The sequence below is a fragment of the Cydia splendana genome, chromosome 10, assembly GCF_910591565.1.
Source record: "Cydia splendana chromosome 10, ilCydSple1.2, whole genome shotgun sequence".
In the NCBI taxonomy this organism is placed as follows: domain Eukaryota; kingdom Metazoa; phylum Arthropoda; class Insecta; order Lepidoptera; family Tortricidae; genus Cydia; species Cydia splendana.
The window spans coordinates 6,318,741-6,341,980 of NC_085969.1; the positions used below are offsets into that span (position 1 = coordinate 6,318,741).

Sequence of the window (23,240 nt, forward strand, 5' to 3'; positions counted from 1 at the left end):
CCATTTACTAGGCAATTATTGTGAGAATTTATGAGTATGTAAGAATATAATTTTACACTATTTTAGTGTTACATTTAATATTAAGTTTACACGAGCTTTTTAGCGACCGTCTACTATATTTATTATTGACATTATGAGAAAATTGGTAGTATTTAATATTAACTAGATCGAATAACGAAGTAAGTAAGTAGATATTATTTATTTGATGTACAAATGTAAAAATATGATCCGCAGTTTACAAATATATCTTGCCAGTTTTTATGAATTGATCTGCACTATTTACATTCAATGTTTCTTTATTTTTAAGTATAGATAATGTTACAAATACGTCTGGTAATAACAAGATTTCGTAGTAAAACAAGCAGTTTTGACTTGTTTACAATATTAGTGGTGGTAATTGCTGCAAATTTTAGGTATCTACGTTAAACGGTCTCTGGGAAAAACGCATTTAACTGATTTGCAAGAACGAAGTGTTCCCATAAGTGTTCCGTGAACAAAGTTTTGCACGGAACACTAAAAACGATACGTTTAATTCTCGTCTACGAAAAGAAGAGGTCAAAAAACTTTAATCACTTCAGATCTTATCGTCACCAAAAGCCAAAAAAAGTACAACCGAACTGCCATAGAGTTCGGCTGTTTTGTCAAATTTCCAAGCGCAGCGGCCGCCCCATACATTATGTATAGAAACCGGGAATTTCATACATAAAACATCGCTCTGTAGGTTTTTATTTGATTGCCATTCGTAAGCACAACGAGACATTTTTTAATCAGGCGGAAAAAAAGCAAACGATCCCGGATTTCGGTGGGAAAGCGTGGGTTTTGGCATCGTTACCATGCAATTGGACAATACCAGGTTTTTGTGTCCATTGTTGGTTTCGGCGGATTCGGCAATATTTTGGAATGGAACTGGATTTTGGTGAGGTTCCGCCGCGATTGAGAGGGTTTTTGTTCGGAGTGAGGTGTTGGGTTTGAAAGGTTTTTAGGGCTGTCGATGTGTTGATAGATGTGGACCGTTGATCGCGAACTGGATTCCTGGAAATCGGCGTGCTTGACAAAGTTTGAGGACTACTTTATACAATTCTCGATTCGTGAGTGAAGCACATACCATTTTCTATAACCATTGCTTAAGAGTATTGAAATTCAACAGTTTTAACATTCTCGTAAAGCAACTAGCATAGATGAAAAAGTACTTAGAGTTAGACCAAGAATAGTCTGCAGCGGATTTGATAGCCCACGCAGTGGAAGTGTTACTTCGAAACGTCAAACTTCTATGAAATTATGACGCATAAATGACACTTGCACTGCGGGGGCTATCAAATCCGCTGCAGACTTTTTTTGGTCCGACTCTAGAACTGAAGAAGTTCACATGAAATTGGAATTGTCCTGATATAAATGACATAGAAGTAAATATATTGCGAGGATTGTGATGCGCAGAGGCACCCATTCGTGTCCTCAGTGGAGCGACAGCGTCCCACGCGCGCAGTCGCGTCACAAACCTCAGCCTCGACACGTGCGCGCGCCCACCACACGCCTACCGACCCACAACATTGCGAAAAAACCAAACTAACTCCTCCAACCTTGAGATTTAATACCTTCGTTAAATTACCGCATGTGGGCTACTTAGGCCGTATCATAAGTTTCCTCCAGTATCTTTTGTTCATTGTATTCAGAGAAATAAAGCTTTTTGTGGAGAGAATTAAATCGGAGGTGATATTGAGACACTGCCGCGCGCTACTTCATACATAATTAGAGAAAAGGCTGTTAGTCTTGCGATCATTGAGATGGGTATAAACTAGCACTTAATTGTGCAGGCGCGGGCGCCGTGCCATGCGCTGTAATGAACCATTCGAATAATCGCAATAATTCCCGTGTCGCGTGTTAGTCGTTAATTAAGCTATTTGTCAGGTGGCACGACAATTTACATTTCTCCCGGGTCCAGGGGATTCTCGGCTCGGGCTCGGAAACGACGTATTATTATCCTTTTAGGGAGGCGGCATCCTCAGAGGCGCTGGCTTCCGAACCTTTTATTGGGACCACCTGTGTTTGTTGGAGACGTCTGAATTGTCCGTAAATAAGGTTAGCGGAATATTCCCCTGTTCGGGCTTAATGCTATTTAGTGGCTATGTTGTTAATTTGCATAGGATAGGGAAGGAATTAGCATTTAACGCGGCCCGCCGCCGCCGCCGTCCGTCTCTCGATTGTATTGCCGCACCGTCAAATTGAATTAGATTTTCGATCGACGAGGCCGGCCGGCGCCCGAGCGCCCGACATAAAACTGGGGCCGGTGGTCAATACATTAACATGTAAGCAAGGAGTACGTCTTGTCGGACAGAGGTATAAAAATGTCTCGCGCAACACAATTCATGGGAACGGGTTCGAGCCACCGACAGCCATCAGCCGGGCCCCGCGCAGGTGAAATGTATTGACAACTGGTCTTCCTTGATGCGTATCGGCGTGATGGTATCGAGGAGGCGGCGTCTCAGACGCTGTGCCCTGGACCAGCATTGTGCAGATCATAGATAACGCTTGTTTATTTAGCGCTAAAATTTATTCAGCAATGAGAGACCATTAAGGTAAGAATTATTAACAGCCGGACAGGTTTATGTTCATAAGCTCTGTAATAGCGTGTTGAGTTATGTTTGTTTTTTCGCGTCCGTTAATGAATTGAACGTTAATATATTTATTAAATTCATGTTCTCGCTACCTAGTATAAGAATGCAATTTACGAGGCGCTGTGAACTCCATACGATGTACGACTACTACTTGCTGCAATATGTTCTCAATGAAATTCATGATTCAAGGTCGGTCAAAATGATAGCCTGCGCGGACAACATTCGATAAATGGTAATAGGCGAACAGGAAACTATGGAAGTCGGGCGACAATATATTAAGGGCACGGCCACTCATTCATAAAGCAATCTCGGTTGTTTATGAATGAAGCTGGCAACGGGCTGGGCATGTAATTATCACAGCTATTGATAGCGCATTTGCATGGTGTCTAGAGCCTAGCATGTGCAAATACTTGAATCTAAACTCGATTGTCTGATTGACGCGAGTGATAAAGTTAGTAATGACAAAACACTGTTACCGAAACATTTTGCAAAACGAAGGCGATATGTAACCTTGCCTATCATGTAATTGTAAAAGAACCCTTTATACATGATACGAACTAAGACGTAAGGTTTATAGATTAGATTTGAAGTTCACCTGTTCACGCTTAGAAGATCGTTCAGGGTTACAACGTCGGTATGCCTAAATGGACGTGGGCGTGAATAATAATTACTGGTAGCTTAGAATTTATTATTAGCCAAATTAAACCTTAAGCCTTGTTGGTCGTCATATTGATAATAGCCGTGTCGGTCTTTTTTATCTCTTTGCCATTTTGAACACCTTACTTTTATGGGTGGTGGTTTCTCATTTTCGATCTTATTATAAAACCGTGTTAATAAGCCATGTTAACATCCATTAAAGTTATGATGATTGTGTTAAATACAAACATTCAAGAGCCATTCAATTAAACTTTAAATTAAAAATTGTATTAACTTTGTAAACTTAAACGTGGTTAATAAAGCGATATATGTCATTATGAAAATAAGGTATTAATGCGATAGAAAATGTTATAGCGGAGTGGACTACTGGTGTTACGCAGAAAGTGGACCCAGTTGAAAGTGCTAGCATGCTTAATACGATTTGGGGTTAAATTTTAAAGTGCAAAGATGAAAATTTTGTAATAATAGAAGTGGGGAAAAGGAGCCTATAAAATTCACTGAATTATTTCCCGGGTTTTGTTTTCTGGTTGTTTTAAATGGTTACTACTAAGGATATTAGTATAGTGGACGAAGACAATGAAAGTTAACCTTAAAAGTAACATTACGACTCGTAATTTACGAGTACGTACCTAATAAGAACTTGCGTTTTATGAGTATGTATATAAGTAGTATAAGATGGCTTCGATTTTAAGACAATCTTATCGCGACATCTTTTATCAAAGATGACCAAAATTGAAATGGTCATTGACAATGAAATTTGTCAAATAAATTTCATGTTGATGACCGACATGAATTTACTTTTAAAACTATGTTGTAACGAATATATTCTGTGGAGAAAGGGAGGGTAAGATAAGTTTTCAGTCCCTATCATACTTGCTTCTTAGTAAGTCTTGAGTTTATATTTTATTTTAAGGACGTTCCCTTAAGGCGGGAGGCGGGATTCCACCAGTGTGTGGCAGAAGCATTTTTCTACTGAATATGCGTGTGCCGCACACTGATGCACACGTCTTTACGATCAATTCCTTATCAGTCACATATAATTTTGTTTATCTCCATCGCTATCTGTCCATTGCGTTCAACACTATTGCGGACAAGAAAGTTGAGTACTTGAATGTTTTATTAATCGTTTGCATAAAATGCCGTCATCGCCTTCTGTTCATAGCGTTCATCACTATCGCATGTGAGAAAGATGAGCTCTTGAGTGTTTTATCTAACCGTATCATCATCATAAACAAGGTAGACACAATTGCGATACGCGTATCTTGTCGCCAGTTGCGTGTGCCATGCTAGCACCTTGGTAATTATTGTCTAAGCGGCGTTTAAACTAATCGGCGCCGCGCGCGCAAGCCCGATCGCCGCGCCGACGCCAGCTCCTGCGATTACGCGCAGTGTTGCCAGCTTTTCTTACAAAAAAAGCGAATAAATCGCAAATACCACTGACAAGACAAGAAATGTCATTTCAATATTTTTAAACTTTTAGTTTCCCTACGTTTTTATAGCTAAAACTGGCGAAATTTCATGTCGCAGAATAACCTAACTGTTAAATTGCAAAATAGCTTTTGACAGAATAATAGACTTTTTGAATTACCCCGAATATCGTTTGGTCTAACTAACTATTTTACAATAAGTTATAAAAGGTAGTAAACAGTAATCATGGTAACATTAGACGCGTGACAATTTCAGTCTCGTTTACGTCGAAAACAACATTCACTTTGGCGCGATCCTTTATAATTACCCGTTAACTTAAACTAATAACGCATAGACGGATAGTCTCCATACGGCTAACCTGCCAAAAGTGAAGCCGAAACACGATCGATGTGTGCGTGGAACGCTCGTGTTTTACGCTCAGCAAACACACACATATATACAAAATATGTTGCCAGTATTCATTTACTTCTCTCAAAGTAGGGGAATTTTAACAACATCACACTTGGTTATTAATAATTTGGAAGTGTGTAGATTCGATTTTGTAGCAAAAGCTTTTTGTTTATTTTGGGATTTGTTGCATTTCTGTACTTTGTGAAATAAGGATTAAATAAATAGCTGATAGGTTTTTACTATTTTTATTTATTTAACAAATGTGCATAAAATAATAAGAATAAATTTAAATAGGACAGAGCATATTCGACTGTGTTTAGTCCGTTTCCAATGTTTCCATATTGCGTCATTCCGATTTAGTCTATTTTTTTCCTTCCATCTCGCAGACAGAAGTAGATCAGTCAGAAAACTGAAACGAACATGACACAAAATAAAAATAAGAAAAAAGTAAATACTTACCTAAATAATTAACTTAATTATAATTTTCTATAATTATACAATGAAATTTAATGGAGCGTATTTATTTTAGAATGTAGACGTCATGTCCCATTTGGAGGAAAAAATATTCACTACACTGGCAACATTTAGAAGAAATGGCGGGTGACGAAAATTTGGATTTTTGTATTTACGATTATGTAAAAATATCACATTAAACTCGATACTTACGCGTGAAATGTAATATTATGCGGTTTGTATTTATTATATGATGTGTTGTGACACCCATTCACTGTACAAACAACCATCTTTCCTGTAGTTTTTGATTTTCAAACGGGAGGTGTACACACACCGATTTGACTTTGAGTACTGCGAGGGCCGTTCGAATACGATGATGCGAGTGTGACGTGACGTCGCACTTGAAATGGCTTCACTGGGGGTGTACGAACTAGGAATCTATGCCTTATAAATCTATGCCCGTTAACTATCAATTGATTAAACATTGGTTAGGTTGACTGCTGCTGAGGTGTTATAACCGTTGGTTAAGTTGGTTTGTTAAATTACGATGTTGCTTCGAAGTGTCACATTATCTAGTAGATACTGAATGACGAAGGTTTAGACGTTTCCTCAAATACCGTAACGTTGCTTACGCATGAAAATGTTCTACATTCTGCACATTTATTAATCGAAGTTTCGAAATTCAGTGCAAATATCATGTATCACTATTTGCAATCGTCGCAAAAACACTCCGTTAACACTTATCTCTCTACTGACATGATCTCCATTATCAGATCGATCATCCTTGTCTTTCATACCATTTAAATACAAGGCAACTTTCTGATTAAAATGCATGGTTTCTCATTAAAATTCACGTCCTAAGCTTTCGTCAGCTACTCCATTAAAAAGGGCGATTATAAAATAAAAAGAATCCCTGGTGTGTTCGGACACTTATCGCACAAAGCCATTTACATGCGTCCCGCTATCCGAGGAAGCGACTGGTTCGCACTGAATCATTGCTTTTTTTCCCGTAATCAAGTTTTCGCTTCTGACGAGCTCTCAAAACAAACAAGCCGCTTTGCCAATTTTACATTTACAACCCAATAACCGCCCTTCTACCGATTATACCTCTTATTCCTATCATATGAAAGAACAAAAGAATGAAGATATGACTTGACTGGCTGCAAAATGACGTGAGGTTTTCTTTTTGAAGTAGCCAGTTAAAATCGTAATTAAAGTAGTAGCTTCGCAGGCTTGTAGTAAGATAACGAAGCCTGTTCGATACTTTCACTTTTCCATCATTACTCGGACATCGCAATCGTTTTAATGGCCACGAAGAATCGGCAACCCCCTCTGGTGTAGTATTCTTGATTTAAGGTAATGTTGTTAATTCTCAAGTTGCGTAAAAAGTTGTCTTAAGTGTATGTTAAAAATGCACTTCGCTGACTACTATCACGATGATGCTCTCATATTTTGCATGTTTAAAAATTGCGTTAAACCGTTTATTTTACACTCTGCCGAATTTTTAATTTTGTACATATGCGAGTCAATTATCATTTAAAGTACGCGTTCATGCAAAATTTCAAGTCAATCAAATAATTGAATGTCAGTCAGAATTGACTTGCAGGAGCCGGATCGAGAACCAGAAGTGTGAGCTGCGGATTTCTTAATTCAATTACATGTGAAACGTGTGGAAATAATCGATTTTGTGACGACACTTGGGCCCGTTATAAGAGACCGTGGCCACTTCGCATTCCAACAAGGACCATTTTAATTCTTACGCGGTGTCGTTGTCCTTGGTGCTATACAAGTAAGGTAAATCTTTGCTTTTCAGATGGTTGCTTTTAGGTCCCTTTGAGAACAGAACCATTCATTAGAAATTTAAGTAATATATATGTAATAAATAAAAGAATATACACGTTGTTATAATCATGCTATAATATTATTATAGCATGATACAAATGACGCCTCCTGTTGCGCTACAATGACTGATATTTTTACCCTATTTCTCGTTAAAATTATAGGTAATTATAAAAGTTGTAGACCAAAAGTAAAACAGTTCAGTTTGAGAAGCAGAGTGATATATCCTACTACATTATGCAAAATGACTTTATTTTACTACGACTATCCCTATTATAAAAGTACAGTACACATTACGTAACATTCTCAAGAGAGCTTGCTGACCTTAATGTCAAAAGGATCCCCCATAAGGAGGCAGTGACGTAGCAAACAAATAAAGGCACGTGGCCGCTCAGGTAGGCAAAAGACGATCTCGGCCAGTTTAAACCTTTTACGACTAATCCAGTCGGCTCACAAATATGGCAACCTGGCCTCTCATAACCTGTTTTTGGGGTTTCCTTCCCTTATCGGATACACCACGTGCTCTTAAAGGTTCAACGCTCTTCTGATTTTAGAAAACGATAACGTTAAATACGTCTACAAACCGCAAAATGTGATGAGTAACTTTAGAAAAAATCGGGCTTGTTTGAAGATTGATAGACAATGAATTGTTTTAAAGCAACATTATAGTTGTATTGTTTTAAAATGTCGGAATCCACTTGAGAGATTACCTGTCGATGAATGCCATTGTTATCTTTTGTTAAACCAAACCCCTATTTACCTGTGCAAAATGAAATGCAATAATAACAAAAGATGGTTAGTTAAATCTATTTGAAAATAACCCTAGTAGTATTAACTATTCCGAAGTCATGTCATTCTACAAAATATCTTTCAGATTTCATAATATCGCGTCCATTATAGTTGATGAAGATATTGTGATGTACGATTACGGTGACAATTTATCTCAAATTAAATCTCAATTGATTCATATTAAATTCGCCACACATAATCCTGTTGCAACCGGTGTTTCCTGAAAACTAATAAATGTTAATGGCCGGCATTTAGCCTTGTACCGTCACCGGCAACCTGTCCCATAACCCAGCTGAGTCCATAGCTCATTTCCATAGGAATTGCGCTGTCTCGCCACTGAGCGATAATAGGTAACACCACTGACACCTCGGGCTACAGTGAAAGTGGACTAGCTAAATAGACCAGGGACTTGATGATATAAACGCCATCCCGCTTCAGACCCATTACACGTAGACGCACAGAGTCAAGCATCGTCCGACGCTCATTAATGATTATGATTTATCTCCAGTTTCTCGGTTACATTAAACATTTGCTCGCACGGAGATCTTTTAATAAGGATTTTAATATTCTTGTCCGAGCGTGCTCATAATGAATGTTAACAAGTTCTTGATACTAATGTGTAGCGGGTAATGTTCGACACAGTTCCCGGAGATCGTAGGCTTCCTTAACTATAACACTTAACAATGTCCTCCTCGTTAAACAAAAACATGTACAGTTTTAATGCGCATTACTATCGCGCATCTGCCAGTTAATGCTGCGACTGAAAATATTGATACGGTCAACTTTAATGGTGATTTACAGAAGCCCGCTAAATGTGATAAAAAATACCTGTATCCTGATGATGATGGCTACTATGAAGTTGTTAAAAAACTGGTAAAAAGGCTGTATTAACCAATAACATTAAAAGGTCGTAAAGCGCTGATGGCGCTGGCGATACGGGAATCCTCATATTCTTAATATTGTATTATTATTAGTCGGTTATTACGTTTATGCGTTTTCTGGTTTGGGGTTCTCGGAACGGTGACTGTTAGTGTGACGGGCTGAGTTTAACAAGCCAGAGTTGTAATTAAGGTCTGCTTACCGGACATTAATTTTTGGCAATAAAAGACGGGCTCGCGCACAATGATCGGTACGCACGCGCGATGCGCCGTGGGAAAAGCGGTGGCTTTGTGCTCATTGTAGTCGCAATTAGTTTTTTCGGCAACGCATGTAGCACTTGCCGCTGAAATGTCGCGATGCGTAATGCCTTGTCCTAAATGCTTTCCATTAATTTGTGAGCGCGTACATCACTGGCGCCCTTCATCGGATTCTCGGCCGTTGACTAATAAATTGGCCGGCATTGTAGCGGCCTACAAAACAATGCTTGTGGAATAAAAATCATTCGTAAGATTTTCCGCTTTCAGATTTTGCTGTTAAGCCAAACAATACTGTGATTGACAAACTGCCTTACTGATTGGAGTGACAGGCCACGCACAACATCAACCGTTGGTGACAGGAACCTGTGCATTTTGAAACTATGTTTCTTACATAAGGTCTTTGGGTGCAATAAAAGGATTATTTGAATATCCGACAACATTTAGGGACGCGAAAAAACTGAAGGAGGAAGTCACAGATCACATCACAATAATCTAATGAAACCGTAAATCAGACACAAAAACTATGGTAATAAAATTACCTAACTTCCAGTAGACAAGACCGGTACTAAAAACAAACATGGTCATTTATGTTCATAAATAAATGTTTGTATTAACACTTTTTGCAAATCATAAGAGGTAATTCATGTGTGAAGTCTCTGACAGACGTTTTTCATTGTCAGTGAACCGTTTAAAATTTCTCCTCGCGAATTTTATATTTTATTTTTTGACGAGGCGCAATTTAGTTTCTTTCGGTGTTTCTCACGATCTTCGATAATGTCTATTGTCGTGGCTGGGGGTCATAATGTAAAGTAGATTTTAGCTTTAGCAATAGTGCTCATCTTTGCCGTTAAGCTAAAATGACTGCGCTTATTTTGCTTTACGGTGTTTTAAGAATTTCGTCTATGAACTGTTGTTTATACTTCATTTTATAGATTTTGTAATATTGTTTTTATCGGTATCCGATTAACTGGCGCAATCGCGTTCGTTTTCTTTTTAAAATAATTCATCTTTTACTAGCTAGTATATTCGATTCAGGAATTTTCTGTTTTACTATTTAGGTCAGACTTAATAAAACGCTGTTTTCCTACAGTTTTGGTCATGTATGGAAATTTCCACTTTAAGTCGTATGCCTAAATAAAGTTGCATATATACATATGTACCTATTTAAAAACGTATCAAATGTCAGCTTATGACAAATATTACAGGTATGTAATTTTAGTAAATTTTGTAATTGCCACTCTACTAACCATCCCTCTATTGTTAACACACATATACGTACAATTAGCCATGTCATGTCTTGCCTTTTTATACCCACCTAACTCGCTTCAAAAATGCTAGACATCATTTAATTGTACCAACTCATCCATACTACAGGCATTTCATACATCCGTCGCACGTTTTCCCAGCGCTAACTAGGCGATCATCTTGTTTATAGAGCTATTAGTTATCGTGCCATCGGATTCTGTATCTGATCTCGTGGTCCGCAAAAAGTGCCGGTTTCATCGCCTGTGCAGGCGCAGCATGCAGGGCTGCTATCATTTTAATACTTGTTACTATTCGGGGGTTTTTGACACAATAATCTTATCATATAGCCATTTTTCTCCTTTTCTATCTTATTAGATTTTAGTAATAGATATGCCGTGTACATACAATTTCCTTTCAGCATTTTAGTGTATAATATTTTCTCTTGTACATTCAGCCACATCGACGTTTGACCCTCCTATATAAAAATTTCAATAGGTATCTATATGAACTCCAATTTACAATAAAATTTTGTCTGACAAGTTAGTGGCTCAATGAAGAAATTTATAATAAAATTTGATATGCGGAATTCTCCTTCTAGATGATTAGTTTAATAATATTAATATTAACAACTGCGGTATCTGTCTACATCAGTTATGATCATTCAGAATTCAGTCCTCTAAAAATGTATTGCAATGCAAGACTTTTCTATGGAACGATAGTTGGGTTGCGTTAATCGTTTTGTCGGTTGTTGGTGCAATCGGCCCTAAGAGTGCGACAATTAAGCAAGCATTCGCGTCTAGACAGTGATTTAACATCGATGACATCACCTATTTAATCCACTCGATTTGTTTGTCCATTCGCACCCTGAATCGTAAACGTTACGTTCGGTTTCCTGTCGCCTGTTACACATTGACATGTAAACCTCTTACAGCGCTACTTAATTCATAAGTTGATAATTAAATTTGTTATCACGCATGTTCGTAATGACACTTAATTTTGACAGATACAGATTGACGTTTTTTTAAATTTCGGCATCGGGTGAAGTCGGTTGTTTCCGTTACTAATTGTGCTCACCGAACTTGTTTTGGAAATCTGGAGCATTTTAATGCATTTAGACTTAAATGTCTTAAAAGCCGTTTGAAGTTAAGTTCTTTACGTCATTTTGTGCCTTAATGTGTTTATCCGGCGTTTTTTGCACTTTAGATAAATCGTCGATCCGTCAATCTTTACTAGTGCAAATATGATTTTCGCTTACCGGATGATTACGTCAGGTATTACTTAGTATTAATGTCTTGGTAATGAGATTATAGAAAGTTACTTAATTATTGGTACATGAGTATTTGAGCGCGTTAAGCCGTATAAATTTTTTTGGTCGCAAATTATCAGATACTGACTTTTTTTCTCTTTCACACTGTATCTCATACGCATAAGATTTTAAGAGTGATAAATGTTTAACATATTTTTTAAAGTCTTTTAGTTGTATGAAAATCTAATACCGTAAAATGGGGTGAGTTGGGTGAAATTTGACTTTCAAACCTCGATAAAATTTTATTTTTACATGTGAAAACTGAATGGCGTATATAATAAGTGGTTCGGACGTTTGTATTTTAGTTTGTATTTTATTTTGGGTAGTTCCATTTCATAACTTTGACGATAAAGAGGAAAACCCACCTCACTCCGTAGTGCCTCGTATTTGGGGTGAGAGGGTTTTTCATACAAAGGTGATTTTGGAAGATTGTTGGATCGTTTTTTTTTATTATGAATATTACTATAGCTCCATTTTAAATTGGAATACATTATTTTTGTAGCAGTAGCCTTTAAAACCCACCTCACCCCCCTCTCAATCCTTCTCTCCCCATTCATAACCCATAGCTCCCCGCGAAACCTACTCACCCCGTTTTACGGTACCTGGTATTTAACCTATAAAATGCCTTCCTTTTTATTATGAATTTTTAACTAGACAAATCAAAATTTTATTTCTCTTGGCAAGATGTTATTTGTACTAGAAGTCTAGAACTAGACTGTTAGAGATGTCCGAATGTCACAAAAGAACTCTACCTGCCATTCAGACAGTTTAAAAATTCTATCAATGTGTTTTTTTTTGTTTTACGGCAATCTGGCAACCCTAGCGCGGGTCAATGGCGGAGTCAAACGAAGGTTAAAGCTAATCATGTTTAATCCTATTATTGGTTTTACTTCGACAAAGTCATTTATAACTGTAAACCTGATCATGGCTCGAGATAAACTTGAATCGATTCTCTGAAATAAAGTGTCTCTATCATTCTTCATGTTTCCTACACTTTAATAGAGTTAGACCAAGAAAAGTCTGCAGCGATTTTGATAGCCCACGCAGGCCAAGTGTTATTATTTGTACGTCATACATAATTTCATAGAAGTTTGACATTTAAAATGACACTTGCATTGCTTGGACTATCTAAATCGCTGCAGACTTTTCTTGGTCTAACTCTACATCTACAGTAGGTACTACAACACTGTTGGGTACTCTTAGCAGTATTTGCCAATACCTCGCTGTAATTAGTCCTATAAGGATACCTGTAAATCCTGTAAACAAAATCTTTGATAATTATAACACACCTAACGATTGTCGAAAACAATTAGTAGGTAATATATAGCATGGTGTTGTTGCTTTTCGTGACTTATCATAACTTATTGTCTACTATCCATAGGTAAATGCGAAATATTTAGTTTCTGTGTATATAATTTTTTCCATTATAAAATATTATCAAAAGCATGCAAGTTTTAACAAAATACATTAATAATTATCAAAATTATAAATGTTTCACATATAGGACGAGCTTTCTTTCTGGTAAAACGGACTGTAAGACTGTAACCGAAAACATTGTATTACCACGAAATATTCAATATTACATTGTTTCTTACGCATCGTTACTCAAAAAATGGGGTCGTATCCAGCATCAGGCATTCCACCAGTTTCCTCGTTCATCATTCACAAGTTGCTCATTAAAAGTGCATTTGTAATTGTCAATTTGTTCGCCAATCCGAAAATCTACCCATCAACACAGTACATGCATTCTAACCCTTATTACCATACATTAAAATTCATATTCGATCAACGCGGCTTAAGTTAACGCTGTTGTGTGAAATTTTGGGAGTAGAATGTAGTTAATTATGTGATGCATTAATCATTGAAGATGCTGGTTATTGGGTGAAGAGGATGTGCGAAATTATATTGATATGAGGTGTTCTCACCTTGTTGAAAATTTACGGGCGATATATGAACAAGACGTGTATGCGGACGATCTTCCTAAGCTGGAGTCGGTTTTGAGAATAAAAGCCCGCCGCGTTAGAAAAACTATAGTTCTAAGAATGTCAGAGCCGCAAATGTGGTTTTCAGTAGTCTAAGAACTCTAAGTGTTAATTTCATCAATCGCGATTGTACCTCCAAAGAGCTGCAAGCGGCTCGCGTGCCGCGGTTTGCCGACCCCTTTCCCGAGGACTTGGCTTCCTTAGGAACTTTTAAATTATGCCCTCTTCTAAGTCTCTGTTTAAAAGAGATTATGGACAACCTGTAACTAGCAGGTGAATTATAACGAGGAGCAGTAGGTTTGTACGAGTATAAAGATTAATTGATAAAATTAAGTAAAACACGCCCTTTTATGAAATTAGTACATATTAGGGGCCTGCCAATGATACGCAATTAAGGCACAATCTTGATATTATATATTATTAAAATCACCCAAAGTCCAGTTCATTTGAGGTCTTAACTTAATGTGTTCTAGATAGAAATCTTGCAATAGACCTATTAGGAATACTAACGGTGTTATTATGAGTATGACATATTGCAGTTCTTCTTGTAATATGTCTTTAGGTTTTCCAATTTGCAGTAACTGTATTGATGGACAGAATTATCTTACATTTGATCAAATGTTGCTTCACATCCGCATCAAATTTGATATTTGATTGACCCGTGATCTTAGACCTCCATGAACAAATGTCGAAAACTTCTCACTTTGAACTTCCCACGCTTTTGATTCATAAATAGTTATTATAATTCTGGTTAAAACAACAAAAAAAAATACTGTGGCAAATCATACATAATGTACAACAATCCGTGTGGTTTCACATTACGATTTCATTTCGTTAAAATCAATTCGACCGCATGAACGAGTGGCATTCAACTTTGTAATAGTGGCCGCGGTGGTTCTTATACCTAGTTATAGTTTAGTTCCCTATTATTTAGACCTGTGGTTTTGATTATTATTTTTTTGCAGTTTAATAATTCTTAGTCCAAATTGTGTATTGACACATGCTTTACAGTATTAAACACACAACTTTAACCATCGTACATGAACCAAGCAACAATGAAACCATCGTGTATACTAGACCAAAGTAGAGTGGTTACCAAAGATCGCTATCTCTAGATCTCCACTAGTGGGCGATAGGCGACCGAACGCTCATTACATAATCGAAAAGCGAATTCTAACCAACATAACTTTGCGTTCAGAAATAAACAAACATTGTCGACTAGACCTGTATTGCCCACGCACTAAGGTTTGCATTCTGGTTTACATCAATTTGAACATCAAAGGTCGAGCTACCGTAGTTTTGTCAATTGTCCGTGTCAAATTGCTCTTTATCAATTTGCTGTCCCAGAGCGCTTAAAACTTGAAACTTAAGATTGAATTTTGAATGTGTTGGGATCTGCTTATGTTTGTGTTAGGAGGCGGTGTAGGCGTTCGGGCGCCAGTGGGTGTGATAATTCCTCATGCACACACAAAGAGTGCCGTGAGATAGTGATATGCTCCCGAAACGTGCAGAGGTTTGCTTACGAATTAGCCGCGTGGGAGAGGTAAAAGGTCACAAATTTAAGGGTAACTTTAACTACTGGACGTTAAAGCTGTAAAGGCTTTATAGTGAATGGGCCCTAGGTTTTTGCCTTGAGCGTTTATGACGCCGACCGAGAGTCGGACATGTAATCGCACGTGGGCGGGAAGAAAGTTTTGTTTTACGATGGAATCATGCAGATTCACAGGTTGGAGAGATAAATTTTATTTAACCAACTCGTAACATCAATTCTTTATCGTATCTGGTACTTTGACGTCCGGGAAGTACTTGCAGTCAATGATAAATCTGATTTTAAAAATATACTTGTTAACCAATAAACATGTTCGTCGATGGTAGGTAGTGAATTCTACAACTTTCATAATGCCACTCGCATGATGATCGCGACTATTGGGTGTGATATGTATGTTGTAGGGCTTAATTTTCCATGTTTTCTTATTTGATGCAGTTATTAACAGTACTTTTTTCCATTCACAGGCATACGAACTGTCAACCCTGACGGGCACACAAGTGATGCTACTAGTGGCCTCAGAAACGGGGCATGTGTACACGTTCGCGACGCGGAAACTGCAGCCCATGATCACTTCGGACTCGGGCAAGCGGCTCATCCAGACGTGCCTCAACTCGCCCGACCCGCCCACCACCAGCGAGCAGCGCATGGCCGCCACCGGCTTCGAGGAAACCGAGCTCACCTATAACGTAGATAACGAGGACATGAAGGTGAGGCAACTGACATACCCGTCGTCTATCCAGTACCCCATAGAGCACCACCCGGGGCTAGCGCCGTCGCCGCTACAGCAGTACCACCAGCACCCCCCCTGTCCGTCCCCCCTCCCCATAGGCTCCCTCGGGCAACCCTACTCCCACGCCCATCTATCACACCCCCACATGTCACATCATCCTCAACGGTAGTTCAGATGGCACTCTTGTTAAGCCCAGTTTAGCGAATTGACTTGCAGTTCGTCGTCATAGTCACGTTCTTGATAAGTTAATTAGATTAGCGAATTTTTAAATAGAGTATTTGTAAATAATTGAAGTTTGATTTGAGAGGGTCCAAAATTGCAATGTGCAGTGATGCAAGTATTCCTGGAATATGTCGGGTTGGTGTAAGTGATTGCGGATGGTAATTGACAGGTCGCAACTGATCGCAAGATACGGGCGTCGGCGTCGCGGACGTGTAAAATGAGTTATGAGCTGCCACTCTTTCTCGCTTCTGTTGAAAATTGTTTTACGGCAAGGGACCGATCGTGACGCTGCCAAAGCTGCCTGTATCAATACTGATTGATTGATTTCAATCCTGTCAAAAACAAACAATAATTCCACGGCAATATGAGTCAGATGCTCATTTTAAGCTCGCATGAGGCGATTAGATGCTGTAATGGATCTCGCATCGCTCATTGAATTAATCACCCTAAAAATCCTATCAACGAAATTGATGAACGGTGTCGAAACGAAGTGTAATATTCGGTAGTAAAATAATCAGATTCAAATCCGATTATAATTAACGCTCTCGACCGGTTTATACGGTTTTGTGACGCCTCGGATCGGAAATGGGAGCGGTGGTGCGCCACTACCGATTCATTATGATCGATGAATCGGCCTTTCATTTATTCAATCAACAAAAAAAAACATTCGAAGCTTTAATAATCGCGATTATTCTTGAAATTGGAGGAAGTGCGTTCTAAAAATAAAGCGGTTACATGTGTCAGCGTTCAATGAAGGTACGCCCCGAACATTTCTTTTATGTAATTACTTGTTGAGGACAGGACAAATTCTCGACACCGCTCTAGCGTGGTGTCAGTGACTAGAGACAGTTTCCAATTATCAAGGGAGCGCGCTGTCGCCGCCGGTCCCTCGTGATCCGGATTATCAAGAAACTTAATTGAAAATTACTTTCGGACACCGCGAGTGATTCTTATAAATTCCCCTGTCAAACTTGACCTAGCGGTGTATCCCGGTAGCTTTCACATTTCGTGCCGACGCTATTCAATTTGAACCTAATACAATATTTGTGTAATCATCGTTAATTTAACTGTTTACATTATGTGCCGCGAACAGTTAATCAATGAAACGCGTAGCTCAAACACGGGCCAAATACGGCGTATAGTAGCGCCATTCAGCGCTCGATTCATCCATTAACGCCGAACACACCTTGTGTTGCTAATCGGATACTATTTATTCATCGATTTGTACTCAGTAGCCGCTCTCGCTGCGTCGCATCGATTGCAGCGAACGATTAATTCCCGCTCTCATTTGCATACCGTTTTAATTTCGAACCCATCCGGCGCCCACTGCGCCTTCACCCCGACCTCGAATATCGCTTGTCAGCTCTGATATGTTGAAATCGATTACGTCGATTCACTCGTTTCGCGTTGATAAAAATCTCTCCCCCGGTAGGTCCATCTCTTGACGTACGGAAATAATACGTCCGCGACGATATCCATCGTTATTGTTCATGGGGCGTCGATAAGCAGATTCGATTGAAATATTCACGCGGTAATTACGATTCCAAGCGATAACTGCTCCGGTCTTTAGATCTTTATCCGCTCTGTTTTTGTGTTCTATTCGTTCCACATCTCAATTCGTGACTCGGGTGAAGGCGTGCTCATGTTTGATATTTTCTTTATATTCAAAAGCCGCGTCTAGTTGGACGTCTAGATACAGTTTCACCTGCCATATCGCTCGTAAATATAATGCTTTACGTATTCGCAGTATGCGGCTATGAGGGCGTTTGCTTCGAGCACGTGAAACTCGCGATATTGCGGTCGTAGGATGCAGATGCTCCGGCGCATGAATTAGCGGTGTGTGCAGAAGTCGGTCAGTGCCCCCGCGTATCCCTAATCGAGCGTCGGTTTCGTAACGCTGGGCCACTCGAGATTTCGCTTTCGGCGTAGTCCGGTGTGGAATCCGCGGTGAATTCGTCAGTTCTATTTTAGAAACGGATCAAAAAACGACAGAGGAGATCCCGACACGAGTCGTAAATTCCTTTTCTTTTTTAGATAAGCGCTCCTGAGGCTGACTCACGTCGCCTATAACGTATTCCGCGTACGCGTGTCTATCCCGCCGGTGTAATCGCTCGTTAGTCGTCTCGCGCCTCCTTTATTAACTTATCAATACCATTGTTTTGATAAACGCCGGGACGATTTGCTGACTCATTGCATTGTGCTCTAATGTTCCTACATAATTGTCCGGCTGTAAGCCGATCGCCGAACTAACAATAAAGCTAATTTGCCTAATAGGTGCGTTGTAATCGTCACCGCGTGTGGTTTAAGGATTAGGATTATTCAGTCGGCTTTCTTCACCGCTCCTCGGTCAGCTCTTAATGAACGTTGTTCTAAAGCTATTGTTCTATGTTGTTTCTTTCATCGTTTTCTAATCCCCGTTTTAGTTTGTTTTGATTGTGTCAGTATAAGCATTACCTTTCATTATGCATCGTTGTTTAAACTTCACCTGATTTTCACGGACACGAAAATTTTATAATTTCCAAATTTTTTGTAGGATTCTTAGCGCGACGCATCCTGCCGCGTCTGGTGCGATCATTAATTTATTATTCCACGCGTGAACGCACCGTTGCTTCGATTTTTTCGTAATTATTTAATGTTTGCGAAATTCGCATTAAATGATCGGTTCTCCCCTGTAATTAACATCCCGCCGACCACCCGCGAGAGATCGATGGTCACCGTTAATCCGCGAGATGGCATGCGCCTCGCCACGTCACCGGTGGACAAATGAAGAGATTCCTCGAGGAGTCAATTTGGCGAAATTTCCGCGAGAGCAATGGCCGTCGTAAATTCGATTCGCGCCGTCATTTAGGTAATGGATCAGCCCATTAAGCGAGCGTGCGGCCACAGGACGATACGGCGACGTCGTGATAGGACCCCGGTCGGACGTAAGCATCGTGAAACGTTCAAGCGTGTGGCACGGATGCGATTCGAGCGCTGAAGCTGCGAACGTTTCTTAGGTCAGTTTCCCGATATATATGCAAACGTAGTACCACATTTAGAATCTCGAAGCAGCAATATTTGGCGCAGATGTTTTTATTAATCGTTAAAACAGTATGGGCGTTCCGGTGCGTTGCGTCCTGGCGTATTATTTTAGGCGTCGAGGCGCACTCCGTGCACTATTACAGCGGCCGCGCAGCCGCTGTTGCATAATTCAGACACGAGCCTTGCCGTTTGCATTCCGATACTTGATATGTGCTTTCACATGTATTTATGGACAAGATTTTGTGTCTCCGTAATGTTTGCCGAATAAATAAATTGTGTTTAAGGCATAAATACAATGGGCGCACTGGCTTCCCTCGTTACGTCGGCGACTGCAAAGTCCGGCCGCGGCATGTCACCGCTGAGATATTTCGCTGATGCGTCGCTTATTTCGTTGTTTAGGGGCTTCGTTACACTACGCTTTATGTCCTCGCTTACAAATTGGCGTCCGATCGACATCGGCGGGTGGCACAAATCCAGTAAGAAATTATTCTACATTGTGCTTCATGCTCGATACAATTTGACACATGCATTCGTATGCATCTGCGGCGAGATCGCGGGAGGCGCCCGCTCGCATTAGGCCGGCAGCGGCGCGCATCTAGCCCCCGACATCATTATCTGCGCGCCGCATCATACGCAGGATTCCCCTCACATCTCACTTACCGCAATTCTAATGATTTGCAACTGAGAGGCTCCTTTGTATGCAGACGACGGGCGCTGAGGTGCGACGCTATCCCGAGGAATCTCCCTTCCGCGAAGTGCCGATGCTCTAATTGAAATTTATTCGTGGTCTCGGAAACGGTGGTGGAGCCGGTGGGCGCACGCGGCCCGGGTGCCCAATGCCGTCGCCTTCTAATCCCATTAGATTAATGAATAAGCGCTCGAATCGTCCAGCTTGTTTAGTTATGTATGCGCTTGCGATCTCGTTTACCGGACTCGCTCGGGACGCGCCTCATCCATTATAGATTTAGTCTGGAGTGTGCCGTCCGCTGGATATGGCCGACGTCTATGTCATTTCGATAATTGGCCCGCGATTATATTTCCAGTTGCGCACTTAACAAACATCTGCGATAGATCTCTTGATTGGCAGTTGACGATTGCGTCATTGACTCCATCCAATTATAACGTTGTGAAGTATTCAATTCCTAATCCATTTTTTTGCATGTTGGTATTAAAACTGCGGGACTGGTTCGCCGAATACGTCGGCCCACTTCCTAAAACTAGACGGGAGACGCAGAACGCAGATGGTTAAAATTAGGCGCGCGCGCGCCAGGAATAGAGTAAAACCGCTCGCCGCGTCACACCGGCCGACTTCGGAGATTGTGTTACACATATGACCATGTTGCAACGCTTGCGGAAGATTCCTGCACTATGACCGACTGCATTAAAGAAGCTTAGGTATTATCGCTATTTCAGACTCAGGAGCAATGAAAACGGGTACTTTCTTTTCAAATTATACCTAGCCATTTCTCTTCAATGTGGATTTTGATGGTTAAAGTTGTTTTGTGAAATTTTGTCGGAAATCAAAATCAGCACGCTTTTGTCTCCTATTTTGCGTAGGTAACAAATTATCCATGTATATCTCAAGGGCTTTTCATCGTAATGGAATTTATATACCTATTATTAATCCCTTTCACCATCTCAGTACAAACTTAATTAAAATATGTCTAAATTGCCTGTGAAATTCCCATTAAAATCATAACTCATTGTAAGGTCACAGTTCAACCCTCGAAGTGACATGAATCCGAACATTGTTCAACACACAACGAAAGAAATAAACCAAACTTATCGGTCATCCTTTTGTATCGGCATCGCGATGCGCTTTGGCGGGCCCATTACTATCATAACACCACTTTATTGTCCATTGACGTCTGTTAAAGGGGTTTTGTCGTGGTGGGTTCGAGGTTGGCTATTAAAGGAGCGTTGGATAGGTAGTGCAGCGGCGTAGTCGGGTCTATAAATTCAAACTAACGTGGAGGCTCTACCGTTAGCGCGTGGGAATGATTGGGTCCGAGGCTTTGTTAGGCCGATTGTCCACTGGAGTAGATGCGGCGATAGCTGGCGGTGACAGCTACGTGGGAACGCTGCTCGCTGTTTTCGGTGCTGTTTGTACGCTACAATGGCTAACGGATGAGCGGACGTTTAGCAAGTGTACAACAATCTTTAGATTTGAATCTTTGTTTGCGTTGTGCCACTTAAAATTGCTATGGAGATGCATTGTACTATAGGTATGACTGAATTGATGAGGTGAATACTAATAGTGTGCATGTGCACCTGTTTCATCTTGTCAATGAGTCGGTGTCATGTAGAATAATACTTTGAGTAAAACTTTGTATTCATCTAATATTAACTAAATAATTATTTTGATTACTCAGTAAGTTCCAAAGAACCTCTAATAAACCTCATTCAAATGATTAACATACCACGTCTGAAAGTAAGACACTAGAACAGTTCAGAAAAAGGCCAGTAAAGTCTATTTGTGGCGTTTCCGGGACTCGATTGGCGTGTTCTATCTCCGCTCGGGTCAGATTGATATGCCATTCTATAATGAATCGTGCTGCTTTGGACAGAGGGTTCTCATTTCTCATAATTATAAATTAAACGTTAGATCGACTGGTACATGATTAGTCTTCCTGTGAATACCTCATGAGTATTATGAAAGGTTATTGTTTTTCGTGTCTAAGATATATGTTATGACGTTTTAAACTAATTGGAATATAATAACAAGAAATCTTTTTTACACAACCAACATATAGACGAAAATTGTTGCCAATTTTTATTATAGGGTTCTTAACCCTACACCATAATCGCTGGTCGGTAAAAAAGTTCGATCAAAGTCATCCCTTAACTTTTATTTTTAACGTTAATTGTCATCAGAAAGATCGACAGCAACTCTCAATTCTGTACATTTCGTTATTTCAAAACGGCTCAAGTATTCTATAAAATTAATGCACTTACATCTTTTCAAATCTGAGTATTGTCTATGCGCTTTGCATTCTCCCCACGCCTGCGCGATACGCGCGCTGCGTGCAACACAATAATTCCGGCATACATGTAGTTAAATGAGCCGCAGCGGTCATACATAAATCATGCGCGGGATCAGGTACGGACGCGTGCTCGGGCGCTAAGGATACTGTGATAAGCCAATCAATAAGGTTTCTAGGGGAAAGAAGGCACCAGGCTACTACTAGGCACCCCAATTGGCGATAAATAGCTTAAGATATATAAGATAACTGCAAAAAATAAACCGAATAATAGCTTTCTACCAACAACAGAAATGGTGATTAGGTACGATTATTTCTTCAGGAGTGAAACTGATGGAGAAGAGGTAGTTTCTAGAGAACTAGAGAAGGCCTAGCTTGGTCTTGGGAAACAGCTCAACGGCTCAAACATTTAGCTGAATGCTAGCTCATACATTCTGTTATCAATTAGATGAACCATGTCTAATGATACACCACGTAAAGACAATAAGGCTCTTTAAAGCAATGTGTTCAATTGTTTTCCGTAGATTGCTTTAATATGCTGAAATAGAAAATTAACTTGCTCCTCAACCTATTTTTTTGGACTATTGGCGGTTTGACTGTTACCCTTTGTGCAGTGCAACTGAAACAAGGACCGCCGAAATCCCACGACCACTCAAATGACAAATGCCTCGTTTAGGTTCCACTAAAACACAATTATGTCCACTACGTGCCCAGAAAGATTCCCACGTCGGAGACCTCCGGAACTAATCCCCCGCACGTACTAAAGATTAGCATTTGAAAGCTTTTGTTTGTGCAAGCTCGTCAATAGAAAAAGCTGTGATGGATCGGCGCAAGAGCACAAAGACGGATTTGTTTTCAGAGCTGAATAGGATGCGAGTTAGCAAGACGCGTGCGGAATAC

General features: G+C 39.9%; 1 protein-coding gene across 2 annotated transcripts in view; it reads left to right on the plus strand.

Moving 5' to 3' along the window:
• LOC134794184 (serum response factor homolog) overlaps positions 1 to 23,240 on the plus strand; it is a 327,451-nt gene that overhangs the window by 14,743 nt on the left and 289,468 nt on the right. For both annotated transcript variants that reach the window (XM_063765917.1, XM_063765918.1), the window contains exon 2: positions 15,851 to 16,093. In XM_063765917.1, the coding sequence (XP_063621987.1) occupies positions 15,851 to 16,093 (243 nt within the window). The remainder of the gene's footprint in view (positions 1 to 15,850; positions 16,094 to 23,240) is intronic.